General features: G+C 37.8%; 1 protein-coding gene across 5 annotated transcripts in view; it reads right to left on the reverse strand.

Moving 5' to 3' along the window:
* Positions 1-23297, reverse strand: part of LOC126412087 (dual oxidase maturation factor 1-like) — a 134620-nt gene that overhangs the window by 76511 nt on the left and 34812 nt on the right. For all 5 annotated transcript variants that reach the window (XM_050081503.1, XM_050081502.1, XM_050081505.1 and 2 more), the window contains exons 3-5: positions 11338-11395; positions 11090-11230; positions 10811-10918 (exon numbers count right to left, since the gene is read on the reverse strand). In XM_050081503.1, the coding sequence (XP_049937460.1) occupies positions 10811-10918; positions 11090-11230; positions 11338-11395 (307 nt within the window). The remainder of the gene's footprint in view (positions 1-10810; positions 10919-11089; positions 11231-11337; positions 11396-23297) is intronic.

Raw genomic sequence — 23297 nt, forward strand, 5'->3', positions numbered from 1 at the left:
TATGAGACTACTCTATACGTTGGGATCTTCATCTCTCTGCATCAAAATTTGTCTTGCTCGGTTTTCTTTAATTATCAATCCATTTTCCATTGTGTAACCCTCTAGGTCTTTTCTTATCAAGAATAATTCAACACAGAATCTCTTTACTCCATCTCCCTTCATTTAGTCTTGCTGTATCCTTGCCCTGTTTCTTTTTCAGTTTCTAATAGTCATTATTCCTCCACAGAGAATATTGCCTCATCGAAGGCACCTTATGTGCTGGGTGGGGAGGCTTACGACCTCTAAAGAAGCTAGGGTTATGTCGGGGTGGTAGCATAGTTGTTGACAGGGTCATCCAAGCCAGACTGGCCTCAGCAGAGGAACAAGACAAAGCATGTCGTACACCATAGGGTGGGTGGGGGTGGGGGGTGGAGGGGGGGGGGGGGGTGGGGGGTGGGGAGGTTCTACAGACTACATTGCCAACTCCTCTAGTGGAGCCAACCTAGACCATCCATAAGCTAGTACTAGCAGTATACATCGGTTGTGGACGTTCCATTTAATGCACATCAGGAATTTATTTTGAATATAGCATTCAGTTTTCCAGACGAACCCCAAAACATTTTTAACATTATCTGTATTTCTTAAAGTGGTCAGCCACTAGTTATTTTCAGTTGCCTCCAGTATATAAATTCAAGTGTTTCTATAGTTTCATCATTAAGCTTTATTATTCCCCTGGCTGCATATTATTTTCGTCTTACTGTAACTCCCATCTGTGCCATTCAGAGAAGCTCATGGTGGATGGGAGGATCCAGATGGTCTGCACTGTGAAACAACCATTGAAATCAAGCATATTAAATTCAGTGATATGTTGTGCCACACAGTGGGCCACTTTGCTGTTGACCACAATTTGGCAGTGGGTGTTCATCATGGTGGAGAGCTAATCATACCAATAGTCATACCAATAGCCATAGCCAAGAGCAAAGTGGACCACCCTGCTGGTCAACATGCTGCTGAAAATAACATGCTTCATTTCAGCATCTGCTTCACAACCCAGGCCATTTGGATCCTCCCCTCCACTACCAGCTTTTATGAATTGCACAGATGGGAGTTATCCTTACAACAAATCCTCCGTCCCTGAAATCATCCCAGCCTCAACCTACTGTCCCCCCACTCTCCAACCAGCAGTTTCCACTCTCTCAGTCCTATCCACTCCTCCCAGTTCACATCCCTTCATCCTCATCGTGTGCCACTATCTTACAATACAACCACCAGTCTTTCCCTTCTCTGATACCTCCCCACCTCCCCTCTCTTCCATCCCACAGCCTGCCAGAGCTGCGCCTGGAAACCTTATTCTGCCACCATCCAGTCTTTGTACACTTCGCCAGACAGCACTGACTTCACTCCCCCCCATACATTCATTGCCATCCCTCACCCTTCCCTGCCAATTCCAGGTTGCTGCTTTCATTCAACACAACACCTGCATTCAGGCCAGAGTGGCTGGAGGTAGTGGTAATGTGTGTGAGAGATGTGCTTGCTTGTGTGTGTGTGTGTGTGTGTGTGTGTGTGTGTGTGTGTGTCTTCTTTTCTGAAGGAGGCTTTGGCTGAAAGTTCATGTGTAACAGCTTTTTCATTGTGCCTATCTGCAACTCAATGTGCTGTATAGCAATCTATCTTTTTCATAATATTGTTGATATTCCGACCTGGGCTTTCCATTGTTTGGTTTAATACTAGCCGGCCGCTGTGGCCGAGCGGTTCTGGGCACTTCAGTCTGGAACCACATTGCTGCTATGGTCACAGGTTTGAATCCTGCCTCGGGCATGGATGTGTGTGATGTCCTTAGGTTAGTTAGGTTTAAGTAGTTCTAAGTCTAGAGGACTGATGACCTCAGATGTTAAGTCCCATAGTGCTTAGAGTCATTTTTTGTTTAATGCTATTTTTGCTATTCTGTCAAACATTCTATCAGTATCAACAACCTGGTCTTTAATTTTCTTGTCAATGATAAAACCTACTAATAACTACAGGCATTTGCCTGTGCCTCTGTCACAAAAGACATTTCCTGATTACAGATCTGATTCTCTTCCTTTCTTCTTGCCTCTCATATCCCAGTGATATCCAACTTGATATTATTTAGTTCTGCTTACAGTTCCAACAGGCTTTCTTCATCACTAAGCATGCTGCAGTTTAAGATCCTTACACAGAGCTTTTGACAATGTTGACTGGAATACTCTCTTTCAAATTCTAAAGGTGGCAGGGGTAAAATACAGGGAGCGAAAGGCTATTTACAATTTGTACAGAAACCAGATGGCAGTTATAAGAGTCGAGGGACATGAAAGGGAAGCAGTGGTTGGGAAGGGAGTAAGACAGGGTTGTAGCCTCTCCCCGATGTTGTTCAATCGGTATATTGAGCAAGCAGTAAAGGAAACAAAAGAAAAATTCGGGGTAGGCATTAAAATTCATGGAGAAGAAATAAAAACTTTGAGGTTCGCCGATTACATTGTAATTCTGTCAGAGACAGCAAAGGACTTGGAAGAGCAGTTGAACGGAATGGACAGTGTCTTGAGAGTAGGGTATAAGATGAACATCAACGAAAGCAAAACGATGATAATGGAATGTAGTCGAATTAAGTCGGGTGATGCTGAGGGAATTAGACTAGGAAATGAGACACTTAAAGTAGTAAAGGAGTTTTGCTGTTTAGGGAGCAAAATAACTGATGATGATTGAAGTAGAGAGGATATAAAATGTAGACTGGCAGTGGCAAGGAAAGCGTTTCTGAAGAAGAGAAATTTGTTAACATCCAGTATTGATTTAAGTGTCAGGAAGTCATTTCTGAAAGTATTCGTATGGAGTGTAGCCATGTATGGAAGTGAAACATGGACGATAAATAGTTTGGACAAGAAGAGAATAGAAGCTTTCGAAATGTGGTGCTACAGAAGAATGCTGAAGATTAGGTGGGTAGATCACATAACTAATGAGGAGGTATTGAATAGGATTGGGGAGGAGAGAAGTTTGTGGCACAACTTGACCAGAAGAAGGGATCGGTTGGTAGGACATGTTCTGAGGCATCAAGGGATCACCAATTTAGTATTGGAGGGCAGCGTGGAGGTTAAAATCGTAGAGGGAGACCAAGAGATGAATACACTAAGCAGATTCAGAAGGATGTAGGTTGCAGTAGGTACTGGGAGATGAAAAAGCTTGCACAGGATAGAGTAGCATGGAGAGCTGCATCAAACCAGTCCCAGGACTGAAGACCACAACAACAACAACACGGAGTGAGGTAGAAGCAGTCTAGTCTTTTTGAGTTGTGATATTTTGTTTTAATAAAATTTTGTGCGATAAGATGTGAGCACAGCAGTAGGTAACTGTATCCCATGTTATGAACATAGTGCCATCAGTTCACTACTTCCAGTATGCTTTAACACAGGTCAAGATACTAACATTCCAGGAACTCACACACAAAAATAAAACCTCTGACAACCCTGTCCATAGTACACCAGCTGGACAGGCAAAAAAGTTTGGTGACACATATGTCAAGTGATTAACCTCAGCAGAGCAGGGCTCATGGCAGTTTCAGTCCATTTATAGGGGACGCTGATTGTGCAGATGGAGAGGTTTGTGTGTTCACCTGATGCTGAGATCTATAATGACATTAACACAGTCATTGATAGGATCTTCCAAGCCAAATCAGTCCCAGCGGATGACCTAGACACAGTGTGTCTCAAAAACATCCCACCACCCTGTGAGGTGACCTTCTGGAATGACTTAGATATCATAAAATAAATTCAGACAATGCAAACTCCAGATAGGAATATCAACAATGCAGGAAAAGATAGATCGCTACTTACTGTGAAGAAGACACGTCAAGTTGCAGTCAGGCACGATTAAAAGATGCTACACACACACACACACACACACACACACACACACACACACACACACACAAGCAAGCAAGCACACATCATGCATGCACAACTGCCAACTCCAGCATCTCGGGCTAGAAAGTGTGTGTGTGTGAGTGTGTGTGTGTGTGTGTGTGTGTGTGTGTACTGATGAAGGCTGTGGCCAAAAGCTACATGTGAGTGTCTTTTAATCATGCCTGTCTGCAACTTGACGTGTCTTCTTTACGGGAATTAACAATCTGTCTTTTCCTACATTGATAAAATAAATTCATTTTGATAATTCTTGTAAAAGACTTGTAAATAACAACACATAAACCTGTATGTATTACATGTGATCTGTGATATTGTTAAGCTTTGTTGGCTGTAATTATTCCATTTTAGTATTGAAATAAGTAAATTCTTCATGTGTAGGTTATGAATAGTTGTGTATGCTATACCAGAAGTCCTTTATAGACTGTATTTCTTGAATCCCTTTTATTCAAAGTATAGTTTATAGTTAACTCAAGGCAATAACATAAGTATTATGCATAAAAACATTTTATTTGAGGAAATATTCAAAAGTTTAGAGACTGCAAAACCACACGCTCACAAAAGTTTGATTCCATTAATAATTATTTGTTGTAAAATTGATGTATATCATTTGAAAGACCTCATTTCTTTCCTTCTTTTTGTGTAGTCTAGGAAATATTTTAATCCAAAATTATTGCTGTCACATCTGTTCCAGAGTGTTCAAATTTTAGAGCATAATCTTTTCAATGTTTCAGTCTAACTATATTGTCATCTCGATTTTTCTGTATCCACAAATGTACAGCATTACAAATAAAACATATTAGTTAAGGAAGTATCTCATGGAGGTTAGTTCATCACCATCAAACATTTTAGTCCAGAAAATCTCTCATTAACATTAGTTCACACAACATCGTAATCGTCAATTGTGTAAGTGTTACCTATAATTCATGACTTATATTGTTATTAAATATGAGGGCTATCAGTTTCTGTTAAAATATCAAGCCAGTTTTAGTTTAATACACCTTACACAATTATAATTATTTTGTAAAAGTTTCTCAGAACAATCTGTCTGGAATATTTCTCCACGTCATAGATGAAATTGGAATAAATGATGTATTCTGAGACTATAAAAAAAAGTCTCTGAGACAGATTTGCTAGCCAGTACTTATCTTTAGGAGGGAAAATATTTAGTACAGCCAATAGGCACGTATGAAAGTACATGATACTCTACCATCTTTTGGAATTATAGTTACTTCCTCAAGGAAAGAGTAAGGCAGATTAGGGCACATACCTCAGGCACCAGGATAATAGGGACTTGCCTGTGTTCAAGATGGCATTTTTATTTATTCACAGTTTCAGGATAAGTAAAAATTCTTACAAATGAGTGTGCTATTTTCTCACACCAAACAACACCGACAACTGCAATTTAGTTAGTTATTACATACCACATGCACACTGTAAAAGAAAGAGCAACTACAAAATTTTTCAATAAAATACCATATGCAGGATATACACTAGCATTAAATAAATATAAGATCACATAAGCTAAGACTAGAAAAGAAAAGGTTAAGAAGACCATTCATTCACTTCCTAAAGGCCAAACCATTTAGAAGCAATCACTGTATGCTTATCATTCAGTACTCTTTTTATTTCTCCATAAGTTTTGCATCTTGGCTGGTCTTGATGCCTTCAAAGTAAATTTTACTTATGTGTTCTCTTGATTTAAAGCTTACGATCTTGCCTACAGACACAGATCATCCCAAACATTTAGACTCAAAACTGCATATTAAGTTGGGCATTTTGACATATGGAACTAATGATCAGAAATGAATGTTTCAGGCAGTATGAGGTCTTGATCAAGCAATGCGTGTGAAGCACGTATTAGTAAAATGCTTATGTTTCATGACAACTAACACATTGACATTGTTAATGCTACCTTGAGAAACAATATAGAACTGTCTGTGGTTTATCTGTGTTGGATTTATCACTGTTCGTGGCTGGTTGGAACAAAAATATGAGGTCCAGCAAAAATGACATTACAGTTATGTATAATCAATTGTAGCTTGATGTGATAATTAATATTTATGTATTGCTGAATAGTGACATGTTAAAGAACAGTTATTAGTTTTGTGGGAGGATGGTACTTCATGTGGTGGTGTGTGTTTCAAAGGCCTCTGGGCATCAGAGAGATGAAGGTGCATGATCAATGGCGAGAGTAAGAGATACACGGAGCACTGAGCTAAGCATCACTGTTTCAGACCACTGCAGGTCCATGTATAGAATGTCCTTAAAGAGTCCTCTAAGAATATTGCTTTGCAATGTTCTATTTTGTGAATAAAAACTTTGGAATTGTAACATGATTCATGATGTGATTTTGAAAGTGTAGTCAGTCTCTGTGGGTGCTGATGGCATGGAAGAAGTTTAGCAGTAGCAGAACAACAGAAACATAATAGGATTGCACAAAGTCCACAGATAATCCTCAGAAGATATTAGAAGAATGAAAAGAACATACTACAAAATACACCAAATGAATATTCAGGGAAAATGTAAAGGGTTATCAGTTTCAAAATATATGTTCTTTGAAAGAACAGACACCTATGTGTTGGGTAGCAATCTGTCCTATTTTGTACTTTGTATTCCATTCCAAATTTTCCATTGTTAGAGTTCGGTCTTGGGTAGAAATCTGATATACAGGTCGGAGTTCAATTATGGTATTAATTTTTGTGACTAAACTGAATTGAGACGCAATACACACAACAAGACAGGGTCGACTACCTGTAATACATATGTTTATGGTGGTTGACTCGCCACTCTATTAACTAACGAAAATATTAACAGTTCATTTTAGGTGTTACCAAAAATTTCTGAGTGAAATACAGGTCTATGAATGATGAAGTTGTTTATACTTTAAATGAAAACTAATTGGTTAGCTTCCTCTAGCATCTACCACAGACACCCAGAGTCACAAGAACATATATTCATTATTTAATGCTGCCCTTTCAGGTATGACACTGGTTTATTGTGTCTTCTTGGTACAATATTTTGAAAATGCAACTTGACATCATCATCAGATGCTCCCCCCGTGGTGCACCCAAGATTACATAACATATCAACAGTCCTGGGAAACTGTAAGATCTTACATACATGATGACTTATAAGCTGACATTAATAATAAATAGTAAATAATAATAATAATAATAATAATAATAATAATACCACAACTTGTGATGAGGCCATTGAATTTATAATTCTGGCATGGAAGAAGTTTAGCAGTAGCAGAACAACAGAAACATGATAGGATTGCACAAAGTCCACAGACAATCCTCAGAAGATATTAGAAGAATGAAAAGAACATACTACAAAATACACCAAATGAATATTCATGGAAAATGCAAAGGGTTATCAGTTTCAAAATATATGTTCTTTGAAAGAACAGACAGGTCTCTGTAAACAAATACTAAAGAAAACTGAAAAATCATTAAAAAAATACTTCGATAAACTCCTCAACTGCGGGAAGCATGTAGAAATATTACACTTCATGGAAACAATACCAAATTCAGATTTGAAACTGCTTCCAACCACAGAGCCTGTGGAGAAGATGGCATTATCTCCAAGACTTGGAAGCTCAAAGAGCAAAATATCACAAAGAAAATTCACAAAAATGTGGATCACACAGGAATGGAAATGTGGATTGATTCACCCACTCTGCAAAAAGGACAAGACAGACCCTAATAATTACAGAGGTATCTCATTCTTAGCAGTCACTAACAAAACTCTCTCCAAGGCATTACTCCATAGGTAGGTAGACCCTCTTTCACACTAGAAAAATATAAAACAGGCAGACAAACTAGGATTTTTGTACAAAAGACACTCGCAGACCCACATCTAAAATAAAATTTAGGGAGAAATCTCAGAACCATTTGAGATACATATAGGACAAGGAGATGGTCTCTCACTGCTTTTATTCAATATGGTCTTTGACAAAATTATCAAACAATGGGAAGAAAAAGTAAAAGGGATTTGTTTATGAAGAATGTGTGCAAACAAGACAATCCTAAAACGCCTGACATTTGGAGATGACCTGGCAACAGTCAGCAATAATGGACAAGAAGCACTCGAATATTTCTACATCTAAATCTATACTCTGCAAACTGCCATGAAGTGCTTGGCAGAGGGTACATCCCATTGTACCAATTATTTGGATTTCTTCCCATTCTATTCAAGTATGGAGAATAGGAAGAATGATTTAATGTCTCTGAGTGTGCTGCAGTTTTTCTAATCTTATCCTAATGATTCCTATGTGAGTGAAATGTAGGGGGTTATAGCATATTACTAGATTCATCATTTAAAGCCAATTCTTGAAACTTTGTTAGTAAATTTTTTTGGGATAGTTTACATCTATATTCAAGGGTCTGACAGTTCAGTTTCTTCAGTATCTGCGTGATACTCTCCCATGGATCAAACAAATCTGTGACCATTCATGCTGCCCTTCTCTGTATACATTCAGTATACACTTTTAGTCCTATCTGGTGCGGTTCCTATGCTCTTGAACAATAGACTCCAAAGGGAATGGTTAGGTTGCTGTTAAAAGAAGGTGATAAAGCTGACATTTCCAACTACTGGCCAGTTTCACTGCTGACAAATCTTTCTAAAATCCTAGAGAAACCTATGTTCAAGAGAATCATGGATCAACTTAATAAACATAAATTCCTTAATAAAAATCAGGTAGGTACAAAAAGAGTGTCACAATATATACTTTCAGCCAACAAGGCTTTTATCAGCCAGAGGCTTCAGTCGTGTGTGTGTGTGTGTGTGTGTGTGTGTGTGTGTGTGTGTGTGTGTGTGAGTGTGTGTGTGTGTGTGTGAGAGAGAGAGAGAGAGAGAGAGAGAGAGAGAGAGAGAGTGCGTGTGTGGTCTATTTTTGACAAAGACCTTGTTGGCTGAAAGCTTATATTGTGAAAGTCTTTTTGCTGTGCCTATCTGCGACTCAGCATCTCCATTATATGGTGAGCAGCAACTTTCCTTTTCATAATATTATTACATTTCATCCTGGATTTTCCATTGTTTAATAAAATAAATTTGGATTCCAAATGGGTATTTCAACTGAACATCCCATTTTCACATTTGTCGACCATCTTCTTGAATCCATAAACAATAAAATATGCCCTGTTGGAATCTTTTGTGATCTGCCTATAGCATTCGACTGTGTAGATCACAAAATTATACGTACAAATGCTAAGCACTATGGCTTATATGGTAAAGTAGGGATGTGGCTCAAATGATCTCTGGATGAAGAAGGCAGAAGATCGTAGTGAATAATTCTGCAAAGGAACCTACCTACTCTGACTGGGGCACAGTGAAATGTGGAGTCCCACAGGGCTCAGTGTTGGGTCCCTTACTTTTCCTAATCTTCCATGGTGTATGACACTAAAAGCACACTTCATCCTGTTTGCAGATGATATCACCATTATGATAGAAAATGTACCAAATTGCAGTCTAGAGAACTCTGTGACCACTATATTCAAAGAAGCTCTAGATTGGTTCACTTCTAATGGACTGCCTCTCAGTGTTAACAAGACTCAATTCATTCAGTTTCAGACAGCAAACAAAAAGCTGGAAAATATTCAAATAAAATGTGGTGACAAAGAATTATCGAGAGTTTAGTTTTCCAAATTCGTTGGATTACACATTAACATAAGTCTAAACTGGTCAATTCACATTGTCGAACTGTGTAAAAGACTGACTTCAGCAGCATTTACCATTTGCTCAATTTCATCTGTTTGTGTCTTGGAAACAATCAAAAAGCTGAGTACTTCAGATATTTCCATTTACTTATGATATATGGCTTCATATTCTGGGGAAACCAGTCATGAGCAAATAAAGTCTTTATTGCACAGAAGAGAGGCATCAGAATTATGGATAGAGTGAACCCTATATGCTCGTGCAGAAACTTGTTCAAACAACTGGGGATCCTCACCATGCCATGCCAATACAGTCTTTCACTAATTTGCTTTGTGAACATTAATTAGACAATGTATGGGACAAGCAGTCAATACCATGATCATGATACAAGAAGTAAACATGATCTTCACAGAGATGTAAAAAATCTCAGTATGGTAAAGAAAGAAGTACATTATTCATGAATAAAAGTGTACAATAAATTTCCAGTTCACGTTAAATCAGTCACCGGAGATAAGACTAAATTCAAAAATAGCTAAAACTTAATTTTTTGAATAGTTCTTTCTACTCTTTACAGGATTTTTTTGATAATGCTTAATAATTAGTGAAATTTGTTTAATTTTAAGCTTTCCTATAAGAAATGACTATATAGCACTGTATATTAATTGCTGACAATGTGTTTTATATGAATTAGAATGTAAGCCTTACAATTTATTTGTGTAAGCATCATTACTACTATAATCTATGCCGTTATTTGAAGACTTCAACCTCATGTATCTATTTAGTATGATTTAGATTGTAAGCCTCATGACCATTTACATATGATTATTGTAGTAATAATCTGACATAATCTACATCCTAGCTATACATTGTGTCAAAGATCCACAGAACTCGAAAATAAATAAATAAATAAATGGTAAATGAAAGAGACAATTTCAGAAATAAAATTATGAACATGAAACTTGAAGTAAAATAAAGAGGAAAACAGTGAAAATACAGAAAGACCAAAGAAAACAGGAACACATAAAAGAATGAAGATCTTACAGGACGAGAAAAATAAGTAACAATAACAATAATAATAGTAGTAGTAGAAGTAGGAGTAGAAATAGTAGTATTAGTGTAGTAGTAATTCACTAAAATACTATTAAAACAGGCTAATATTACAAAGCACTGAGACTGAATGAAATACTATGTGGAAAAAAAGGTAAAAGGAATTTATTGCAATGTATTCTTTGTAAATATCTTACCTCGTGGCCCAAAACCAAATATTCCTTGGTCCCACTCCCAGGTAAAACGTTCATTATAGTTGATAATTTCATCTTTGAGAGCTTTATCATCTGATGTGTTCTGTCCTCCTGAGATAGTGTCAAGTGACAGAAAAAACACATATATACAAAGCAATGGATAAGTGCACAATAAACTTTTTTTCCTCTCTCTCTCTCTCTATCTATCTATCTCTCCTCACCACACATACACCCTCACACTCACAAACACACCACATACTAATAATTATGAAAACTATATACCTTCCTGTTTAAGAGTGACATTGACGGAACGCAATCCTAGTTTGACACCTATGATGGCGTTTATCTCCTTTGGAGTTCCAGCTTTGTAAGGGGTTTTTGCACTGACATCACCAGTTTCCCATTCTTGCCCAAAGTTTCCGACTACAGCCCAAAATACAGAAAAATGTGGATTATTAGAATTCAGAGCATTAAAAGCTACCTAAACAGTTCTAAAAAATGAATTAGGTAGAAGAGAATTTGTAGCTCACGCATCAGTGTGACACCAACAAACAGGCTCAGTGTTGTCCTTAAGCATATCCAAAGTCTCTGGAAAACAATCATAAATATTGATGATCACTATGTGGATACCACATAATGCATATAATTTTAAAAAGTAGATTGTACAACTATTGTGTGGCTCTGAAGTACAACTACCATACAGTATACACATAATATGCAATTACAATAATTACATCTATTGTGAGATGCATATCTAATTCTCTCTCTCTCTCTCTCTCTCTCTCTCTCTCTCTCTCACACACACACACACTTATGTAACCCCCCCCCCCCCCCTCTCCATCCCTCACACCACCACCGTTCCTGGCCACTTATCTTGGGAAAAGTATATCTGATCTCTAAGTTAATGCTTTAATTCATTAACAAAACTTCAAAAAGCAACTAAATCTATGTAGTAATTTCAGAATATAGCAAGTTGATTAGCTTTTAAGTTTGTTAAAGCAGGACTCGCTGTATGTAGGTGCATTCAGAACAGTGGTCACTTTTACTTCATATACATTATCAGATAACATATATCAAAGCAGCATCCAAATGATACTGTAAGAAAAACTTGCAATTGTTAAAACAGCATAAAAACCACATTTTATTTTAAAAAATATGTTTAAAAATAGCTTAGTCTTCAAAACAATTCAGGGTGGTTAACAACTGTCACTTACAAAGAGGTTATAATGTTTATAGTTCCGTTATGTCATCAGCCACATAATAAGGATTTATCAGGATGAAGTGATTATTTTAGCCTTTATTCAGTCAGTCTATATAGGTTTCAAAAGGTAAACAAGTGCCATTTGTAATAAGAGGTTGAATGTATGATTCAATAGAAAATCTCTGTAATCTGGAGTTGCCTAGCAGTTTGCACAAATGCAGGGCAGAGAATACTGTTGTTTGTAGGGTGGCGGCAACATCAGAAGACTGTAGTGAAATTAGGGACTGGCAGTCAACCCTGAACATGAATAAATTCTATATAAAGCACATAAATAGTTGAAGAGATCCATTATTGTTCAATTCCGCTACAGATGACAAATCACCAGACACAATAATCACTATAACATAGCTAGGAGTAACCAACTGGAGTGACCTAAAGTGAAATGACCACATTAAATAAACAGCAGAAAAGCCAATACAAGACTGAAATTCATTGGGAGAATCTTGTGGAAATGTGATTCATCCATGAAAGAAGAGAATTACAAAACACTTGTTTGACTGATTCTTGAATACTATCCATCATTCTGGGGCCCTTACAAAGTAGGATAAAAGAAGAAGTACAGAAGATCCAAGGAAGAGTGGTGCTTTTCATCACTGAGATGGGTTACTCAGTGGGAGAGGGTTATGGAGATGCTCAATAAAATCCAGTGGCAGATGCTACAAGAGAGGTATTGTGCATCACAGAGAGGTATACTGTTGAAATATTGCGAGCTTCCACTCCTCCCAAATTTCTCTGCGAAATCATCACCCTGAGAAAATTAGAGAAATTAGATGTCATACTGAGCCTTTCCAACAATCATTTATCCTACACACCATTCGTGAATGTAACAGGAGTGTGGGAAAACATACTGGTGCCAGAAGTACCATCTGACATTGCTGTAAGGTAGCTTGCACAGTACAGATGAAGACTGCAAAAGAGTATATATGCATTCCAGTCACAAAGGAGATATTTACATAAGAGGGGTTCTAATGAGGTGTAGGTTAAAAAATTAGACAGAGATTTAGAAACCAGGTTTTAAACTAAAAGCATTTCCATTAGTAGCTGTTTACTCTGACTGTAATTTATTAGTTATAAAACACAAAACAAAGTTGGATAAATTGTAAAAAGATAGAAAATTAAGTATGTGAGCCCTGGATAATTTGAAAAAAGCCAGACATCCTTAAGAGTTCCAGAAGGATTAGCAGGCAGCAACTAGGAAACATGAAAAAGGAATACGACAGAAGACAAATCAATATTTTTGAGAAGTAAAATACTGAAGGAAGCAGGGGAAAACTAGTAAATAAGACAAGTCTCAGCTAAAAGACTTGGATAATACTTGAGAAACTCAATCTGAAGATTAGGAAATATAAGAATACAGCAACTAAAGCAGGTAAATGTGAGTATGGATGCCTGAAAAATGAGATTAACAGAAAGTCCAAAGCAAGAATGACTAAATGAAGAAAGCTAAGGGTATGTGATTGACAATAGGAAAGACAGGTGCCATTCATAAGTAGTAAAGATGGGTGCCAAACATGGGAAAATTAAACAAGCGTTTGGAGAAAATGGAAAAGCGTATGAACTTCAAGAGGTTAGATCGTAATCCGGCACTATGCATAGACAAAAATGCTGACTCTCTCTCTCTCTCTCTCTCTCTCTCTCTCTCTGTGTGTGTGTGTGTGTGTGTGTGTGTGTGTGTGTGTGTGTGTGTGTGTGTGTGTGTGTGTGTGTGTGAGAGACAGATGATGCAATACTTCAACAAGAATTTGGCTGAGCACTGAAAGATCTATGTCATAACAGCACCCTTATAATAAAGAACAGTCCCTCAGAATTATTTAAAATCTGTGGGAGAACCAACCATGACAAAACTGATCAGCATGATAAATAGTGTGCACGACACAGATGGCTTTCACTCAGACTTACAACATAATTTAAAAACCCTTACACCAAAGAAGATTGACACTGGAAGGTGTATCACTGAACCGTCAGATTAACAAGGTGTGCACATTACTGAACCATTGGGCTAAAAGCATGATTGCAAAATTCACCACAAAATAACCTAAAAAATGAAGGAATGATTGGTAGAAGCTCACCTGGAGAAAGACTTATTTATATCCTGTAGAAACATAGGAACATGAATAGAAATAGTGACCATGTGTCTTATCTTAAAGGATAGATTACAAAAAGACAGACCTTCATTTACAGCATTTGCAGATTTAGAAAAAGATTTGGTAACGTTGATGATAATTTAAAATTCTGATGGTATCACTTATAAAACATGTGGATGAAACGTTACCTACAACATGTACAGGAACGAAACTGCAGTTCTAAGAGTCATAGGATACGAAAGAGAGGCAGTAATATAGAAGGGAGTGAGACATGGTTGTGGCCTTTCCTTTATGTTCTTTAATTTGTATATTCAGAAATCAGAAAAGGAAGCTAAGGAGCAATTCTGGAAAATGAATTAAAGTTAGGCAAGAAGAAATAAAATTTGGATGTTTCCACATGACATTGTACTCCTGTCAGAGGGCAAAGGACTTGTGAAAGAAGTTGAGCAGCGTGAAACAGTTTTGAAGGGAGATTATATGATACATATCAATAAAAATAAAGGAAGAGTAATGGAATGCAGTCAAATTAAATCAGATAAGGCTTATAGAATTAAATTAGGAAATGAGACATTAAAAGTAGAAGAACATCAACACCATCATATACATTTTCCCAGTTTCCAGCTGCTGGCCAGGTCTGTTTTGAACGTAAGTCTCTCCATCATTTTATGTCTTCCCACCATCTCTCTGCCTCCACCTTGATCCTTTCTTTCACATGCAGTCCTTCACTTCTTTTGGCCACCTGTCTCTTAGTCTTCCTTTTGGTCTTTTTCCTCGATTTTCATCGTGTGTGTTTTCCTGGGAATACACCTCTGTTTCATTTACTTAACATGTCAATACTATCTAAGCCTCAGTTCCTCTATCATAACCTGTAATGGTTCCTCCTTCACTAATTCCCTAATCCTCTCATTCCTTACTCTACCTTTTTTTTTTTGTCAGCCCAGCATTGTTTCTCAAGAATTTTATCCCACTAGCTTGAATTTCACTTCTCTCTTTTTCTTTTGCCGCATACATGTTCAGGACATAGGTTAAGATTGGAAAATACTATGCCAGATGTATTAAGCTTCAGAGATATATGAAATTCTCCACCTTAATCAGTTCTTCCCCACCAGTTGTTATCCCACTGCAGCCTTACTCTTATTCCTGGTTGTTGTCAACATTTCAAATATATTTATGCTGAATTTCATCCCATATAGTTGTGCTATTCATTGCCATATGTCCAACTACTCCTGCCCTGCCTCCTCTTTGTTTTCCAAATCTTCAAACCATCTGCAAACACCATTGCTTTCCTTGTTCTTTCACGAATTACTTGTGTCACTCTGGCTATTATCTCATCCATACCCATGATGAAGAGCAATGCTGATAGTATGCTTCTCTGCCTCAAGCCATTCTTCTGTTCCAACCAATCTGATCTCTCTCCTCCTTCTTTCACACAGTTCAGACTCCTGCTGTCCATATGTTTATGCTCCATATAGTCTACTTTTCTACTCCTCTGTTGTCCAGGGACTTCCATGCATTGGTTCTATACACATCATCATATGCATTTTTGATGTTGAGGAAGGCCAACACTAGATCTGTTACATATTTTCTGTGGTGTTGTGACAGCTGTCTTACAGTGAAAATTAGATTTAGCTGTGGATCTTTCTACTCTGAACCCATGTTGTTCTCACATCCTTCCTTCTGTTATTGTCCAAATTCATGTTACCAAAACTTTCTCGAACATCTTTGCAAATAGCTAATCAATGTGATTCCCCAATAGCTTTGCACTCTTTTCTATTACCTTTCTTCCAGTCTTCTGGGGTCCTCCTCTCTCCTGCTGCTATCATTATTTCCACACTCAGTTCATCCAAACCAGGTGCCTACCCTCCTCGTGTCTTTCTAAACGAATCTTCCACTTCTCACCATGTTAAGTCCTTCTCTGTTTGTAGTTCCTTTTCTTCTGCCTCACCTAGGTCTCCATTTGGATTCAGGAGTTTCTCAAAATACTCCCTCTGCACAATCTTGAATTTTTCCTTGTTTTCTATCTTTTGGCCACTTTTATTCACCATTCCAACATAATCTGTCGTATAAGTCTGCCTCTTACTTTTAACTGTCCCATATGGGACCTTTTCTGAAGCATCATTATCCTCCTTTGTCATTCTCGTCCACTCTTCCATGCATTTTCTTCTCCCCTCTGGAACCACTCTTTCTGCCTCTTTCCTTCTTGTTCTGTAATCTTCTCTTTTTTCCACTGACTTATTCTGGGACCATAACCTAAAGTCCCGATTCTTCTTCTACATGCTGTTTTCCAATTTTTTCATTTCACCATGATATTTCCTTCCAGGAGTTTTGCTACTTGGGCAGTAAAATAACTGGCAAAGGCTGAGGTAAACAGGACATGAAATATTAGACTTTCTATAACAAGAAAAACGTTTTTGGAAAAAGAGAATTATGCAGGGTGTACAGAAAACTTCTGAAAGAAAATCTTGGATTTTGTTCAGCTTTGTGAGGACATTCATACTAGTTTTCAGTTGATAACATGAGTTCTGCAAGATGCCATGGAAATAAATGGTTATGCAAAAAGAAAAAGATGCAGCAAAGGCAGTGAATATCTACATCTACATTTTTCAAATCACTTTGATGTAAGCATTTCGGGGCAACACAGGAGGACGAACAAGTTGCTGGAGGTCACGAGCAACACAGCGAGCTGAGCAGACGATGTGGAAAGGGAACACCAGTCAAAAGCAGCAGTCGTCATCAAAGCAACACAAGCTAAAAGTGTTTATTTTGTCAAGTGTCTACTCGGTATTTGAGAAAATTTAAATCTTAAAATTAATCAGTCATTCAAAGTGGGAAGCTGTTGAATTTTGTTGGGAAGTTTTAAATGAGATACTAACAGCTGTTATGCCAAGTCAATAATGCCGGTGTGCCCCATAAAAAGACAGTTGAGAACCCATGTAAAAGGAGAATGGACACTTTCTAATTCTGGAGTGAACAACAACACATATTTAGAAATAGTTTGTAATCATAACAGGGATGTGCTGAGTTTATTCAAAAAGAGAATGGGAAAAGTAAATGACAATTTGAAGATATGGTAAGCAAAATCCAGAGAGTGAATCATAATGTGTGTGCCATGCCAAATCTATCTTCTTGTGTTAATTGCAAGAAATTTACTGATTTTGAAGAATATGGTGAAGTGTACCCTGCTGATTTTATTACAGAATTTAATGTGTCTGCCAGAAAATTATAATCATAGGAAAAATATCTTTTGTGGGGGGGTGATTTTTAAGAGGATATTTCTATAGTTGGGTAACTGAGGTTGCAGAATCCTCCAGTTCATAGGAAGAATTCAAGGAATTATTTTTGAAGGAATATTGGTCTAAAGATGAACAGCAAAGTATATTAAGTGAATTCTGGATAGGTGATAGATATGACTCATAATTGTGGAATTAAAGAAAAAAATGCTCCACAAAGTTAAAGAATTGCTTTTACGAGGGCAGTTCAATAAGTAATGCAACACATTTTTTTTTCTGAAACAGGGGTTGTTTTATTCAGCATTGAAATACACCAGGTTATTCCCCAATCTTTTAGCTACACAACACTATTTTTCAACGTAATCTCCATTCAATGCTACGGCCTTACGCCACCTTGAAATGAGGGCCTGTATGCCTGCATGGTACCATTCCACTGGTTGATGTCAGAGCCAACGTTGTACTGCATCAATAACTTCTTCATCATCCGCGTAGTGCCTCCCACGGATTGCGTCCTTCATTGGGCCAAACATATGGAAATCCAACGGTGTGAGATCGGGGCTGTAGGGTGCATGAGGAAGAACAGTCCACTGAAGTTTTGTGAGCTCCTCTCGGGTGCGAAGACTTGTGTGAGGTCTTGCGTTGTCATGAAGAAGGAGAAGTTCATTCAGATTTTTGTGCCTACGAACACGCTGAAGTCGTTTCTTCAATTTCTGAAGAGTAGCACAATACACTTCAGAGTTGATCGTTTGACCATGGGGAAGGACATCGAACAGAATAACCCCTTCAGCGTCCCAGAAGACTGTAACCATGACTTTACCGGCTGAGGGTATGGCTTTAAACTTTTTCTTGGTAGGGGAGTGGGTGTGGCGCCACTCCATTGACTGACGTTTTGTTTCAGGTTCAAAGTGATGAACCCATGTTTCATCGCCTGTAACAATCTTTGACAAGAAATTGTCATCCTCAGCCACATGACGAGCAAGCAATTCTGCACAGATGGTTCTCCTTTGCTCTTTATGGTGTTCGGTTAGACAACGAGGGACCCAGCGGGAACAAACCTTTGAATATCCAACTGGTGAACAATTGTGACAGCACTACCAACAGAGATGTCAAGTTGAGCACTGAGTTGTTTGATGGTGATCCGTCGATCATCTCAAACGAGTGTGTTCGCACGCTCTGCCATTGCAGGAGTCACAGCTGTGCACGGCTGGCCCGCACGCGGGAGATCAGACAGTCTTGCTTGACCTTGCGGCGATGATGACACACGCTTTGCCCAACGACTCACCGTGCTTTTGTCCACTGCCAGATCACCGTAGACATTCTGCAAGCGCCTATGAATATCTGAGATGCCCTGGTTTTCCGCCAAAAGAAACTCGATCACTGCCCATTGTTTGCAACGCACATCCGTTACAGACGCCATTTTAACAGCTCTGTGCAGCGCTGCCACCTGTCGGAAGTCAATGAAACTATACGAGACGAAGCGGGAATGTTTGAAAATATTCCACAAGAAATGTCCGGTTTTTTCAACCAAAATTGGCCGGGAAAAAAAATGTGTTGCATTACTTATTGAACTGCCCTCGTACCTGCCACTAGGACGAATACAAATGAATTCTTAAACTATATGGAACCAAGTAGAGCAAACAAAACCCAGGTCTCAGAATAGGAGAGGGAAACTAGCAAGTAAATAATATAAGAAGAACAGATACTGGTAGGAACAAGGGTTAATACACTGTGATTGGACAAAAAACAGAAAAGAACCACTGGTGATTAGAGACAACCTAAAAGAGACTGATGATAAAGTGAAGGGAGATAGGAAAGTAGAGAGAGAAACTAAACCAGATCTAGAAATAAAGAGAATAGATTCCAGTAGAAAGCATCACTTTACATCAGAGGAAACAGATAAAATGGAAAAGCAAATAAAGGAGACAAAAGAATATTCCATGAAGTTTGATAAGAAATATTGTCAGGAAGGCTATCAGAATGCTATGAAGGAATAAAGCAACAGCAAAGAACAAAGCTGTTTAAATGCTTAAATGCCTTCCTTCATGGTCAAAGAATGTGGACAGAGAATGGGGGCAGAGCCTGCCCCCCAATAATTTAAGAAAATTATTAGTTATATTATGCTTTGTAAAATCACAAAATTATGTTGGAATTTTTTATTTTCCATGTTTGATAATAGTTACCTTTTAATGAGTCAAAACAAATATTTATTATGGTGGTAACAGGTTAACTGAACACAAATGGTGTGAATCATGATATTGTTACAATGCTGTGGGCACACTTAGAATTTGTCCCGGTGCACTAACTTTTGGGTCTAGTGCTGGCGGGCCAGTGCTGCGGCCGCAGCGACATCAAAAGGACTGGAGCAGAAGTGCCTAGAACCCTCCACCTCATGTTGCGTTGACGCTTCGAGACATTACGATGCTGTGGCTATATAAAGCCCACCCTCCTGTTGCAGTCATTCAGTGTGGATAGTTTCTTTCAGTGCATGCTGCAGATGTGTTTAGTGTTCCAAATTTAGTGTGTAGTGGGTTATTTTATATGACTATATTTTATTCGTTTACTTTCATCTCTCGGTTTATTGTGAATTAAGTTTGCAATGGATAAATTTGTTACCAAAAAGGCATGCTTGGAAGTTCATGACACTGCAAGTCAACCTCCAACAATTATTGTGTCATCAATTGCTTCGTCGTCTTCAGGTGAGAACCGTTCACAGCTGAAACCTGGACAATCCAGTAAGGGAAGATCATTTCAGAAGTCTTGGTTGATCAAATGTACATGGCTAGAATATGAAGCATCCACCTAAAAAGTTTTTTGCAAAACCTGCAAAGAGGCAGATGCTAAAAATCTACTACAATTTTCTTCAAAAAAAGAAGATGTATTTACTTCTGTAGGGTTTTCTAACTGGAAAAAGGCTTTGGAAAAATTCTGTCTTCATGAAAATATGTTTATGCATAAAGAAGGTGTTCTGAAACTAAATTCTATCACTAATTGAAGTGTGGTCTTCTAATTGAATGAACAGTTAGATAGTGATATGAAGAAACGCCGTTTAGCCCTTGAGACAATTTTTAATGCCGTGCAATTTCTATGCCAACAAGGACTAGCAATTAGAGGGCACGAAGATGTAAACTCAAATTTTTTTCAATAGTTGGAACTCCAAAAGAATGAGATACCTGGGTTTAAAGATTGGTTAGGACAACATGGTATAAGTGGATGACCCACGATATTCAAAATGAGATCATTGATCTACTAGGAAAGTTTGTGTTGAGAAAGGTATTGGCTTCAGTCAAGAAGACTGAACATTTTTCTATTATGGTTGACAAAACAAGTGATTCTTTGATTCATGAACAAGTGTCATTTTGTATTCATACTGTCGATGATTCCTTAATCATCAATCAAGACTTTATTGACTTATACGAGACCCCCAACACTGAATCACAAACTCTGTTTAGTATTTTAAAACACGTTTTTGCTCATTTTGGTTTGTAATGGATAACTTAAGAGGACAGTGCTATTATGGTGCTTCGAATACGAGAGGTAAGTTCAAAGGACTAAAAAAAGTTAGTTTTGAATATACAACCTAAAGCATGTTATGTACACTGCCCAGCACACAGCTTAGACTTGGCAGTTGTAGACAGTCTCTGCCATTTACGTCTATGAGGGATATTGTGGCTTTGGCCAATGACTTAATAAACGCCATAAGGGAATCCCACAAAAGGGTAGGACTTTTCAGAAGCATATGCTGTGAGAGCGCCAACGACCAAGCTGGTCTATGACCCCTTTACCTAACTTGATGGACTATGTGAGCTTCTAGTATCTTGAGAATACATTTTCTGCACAAGACATAACAGAGGCAGGTTACAACTATGCAGGCTACCTTGAGTCAATGTTACAATTCAAGACTTATTTCGTTTTACGTCTTTATTGCCATGCAATGAACCCAGTAGAGGATGTCACTGAAAATATTCAATGCACTCATCTAAGTGTTGCTGATCTGGAAAAAATATATGAGGGCTTGATTTGTATATTGAATGGAAGATGTGATAGTTTTGAACACTTTTGGGAATTGTGTTTAAAAGAAAAACGTCCACAAGTTGATTATCCTTCACTTCCTTGGAATCGAAGTATACCAAAGAAGTATGAAGACAACGAAGGCAGCTCACCACACACCTTCAAAACCCCAACGGAATACTACAAAGCTATTTACATTGAAGTTTGTGAAACTGTGCGATCTTGCATTACAGAGCAGTTTGCTTCAACTGGACTCACACAGGTCATTGCAGCTGAACAAGAGTGCTTGCTTTTAGTAAATAGAGGTGAAACAAATTTGGAAAAATCAACAGAGTTTTGTAAAAATGACCTATACATTGAGAGACTGTGCTTACACTTGAATATGTTAGGTGATATCGCTAATAAAAAACAACTGGTCTTAAAAAATATGCGTGAGAAAGTACATTACACAAGAGCCTGCAGTTGGAGAAATGTTATGTGGAGTAGTGAAGTGCATCAAGCTTCTCCAAATAGTTCCAATCATGACAGCAACAGCAGAATGGTCATTTAGTGCCCTTAGATGTCTAAAGTCATATCTCTGATCAACAATCGGACAGAAGCAATTGAACAATTTGGCTTTTCTTCATGCCCACCGAGATGTTTTGGATAAATTGGATATCTGACCAGTCATCAATTACTTCACATTCAGTAATCCAGTCAGACAGTCAACATTTGCACCTTTCTAAAGATGGCATTTCTAATAATGGCATTTAGAGCAATAATAAAAATCTTTATAAATAGAGAAATAAATACATACATAATGTTAAATTTTCAGTTTCGAAATATTAGCACTAGTTTAGTATTGTATTACTATATTAATATAGTACTGTATTAGTTATTTTCAAATGATTAAATATTTTTAGGGTGTAAGACCCAATTAAAACCCGCTATTTACATACTTTTTGACTGAAAGTATTAGGCATACTATATTAACTTTATTAACTGTATTAAAGCATTAACTCTGAGATACTGTTTTTATTTAATGAACCCTGAGCTTTATTCAAAGTAAGCTTATATTAACTATTTCACATATTAATCAAAGTGCTATTACTGTGCGACAGCAATATTTTATGTTTTATTCTTATAATGATAGTTTAGGATTTATTTAAATATAATTTCAGTCTTTTCAGTGTTATATATTCACTGCTCTGTAATAGCCTATAAGTGTGATTATTACTGTAAATTAAATTAGCTTTTTACAAAAATACTTTGCGTGTTTATGGTTTTTTTCTTCTTTTTTTCTTTTTCAAAGACAAAAAATGTGTCAGGCTTGTCGAGTTTCCCCGAGTATTGAGTTATCGAGACTCCAGTTTTCAGGGTTCTAATGTTGATCATATGACTCTAAAATGCTTAAAAAACTTTCAAAATCACTAATTTTTAATGTAAAATTTAGAAAACTTCCCAGGGCAAGACCACCAGTACGGGCCTCCCCAATATTTTTTTTATAAGTCGGTACCCCTGTGGAAGACCTCTCAAGGCTCCTCCTCTAAATTGTGTTCAGAGAGGGGTTCATGTTTGTAATAGGACACACTCCTCTAACATTACCTATTTTTCATAGAAATAACCGATACCATTTATAATTTTGATTCTTGTATAGGTCTACCAACATTATCTCAGTTGTTTAACTAAAAGATTTCCTCTCCGGGGGACACCACCTTGATGAAGCACTGTCCGTGCGGGTGGAGAGGCTTGCGTATCTGCAGGAAGCTGAGGGCTATGTCGAAGGTAGAGGACCTACTGCCGGAAAGGACTCAGCCGATGGATCAGACTAAGAGTGTCTCATAACGTCCCCTCTTCCCTATCCACTCCTAGTCCTACCCTATTCCCTGACCCAACCCAAGGTGTGATGCGATCCATGCTGAGGGGTG

This window comes from Schistocerca serialis, chromosome 7 (genome assembly GCF_023864345.2).
Source record: "Schistocerca serialis cubense isolate TAMUIC-IGC-003099 chromosome 7, iqSchSeri2.2, whole genome shotgun sequence".
NCBI classification, from domain to species: Eukaryota; Metazoa; Arthropoda; class Insecta; order Orthoptera; family Acrididae; genus Schistocerca; species Schistocerca serialis.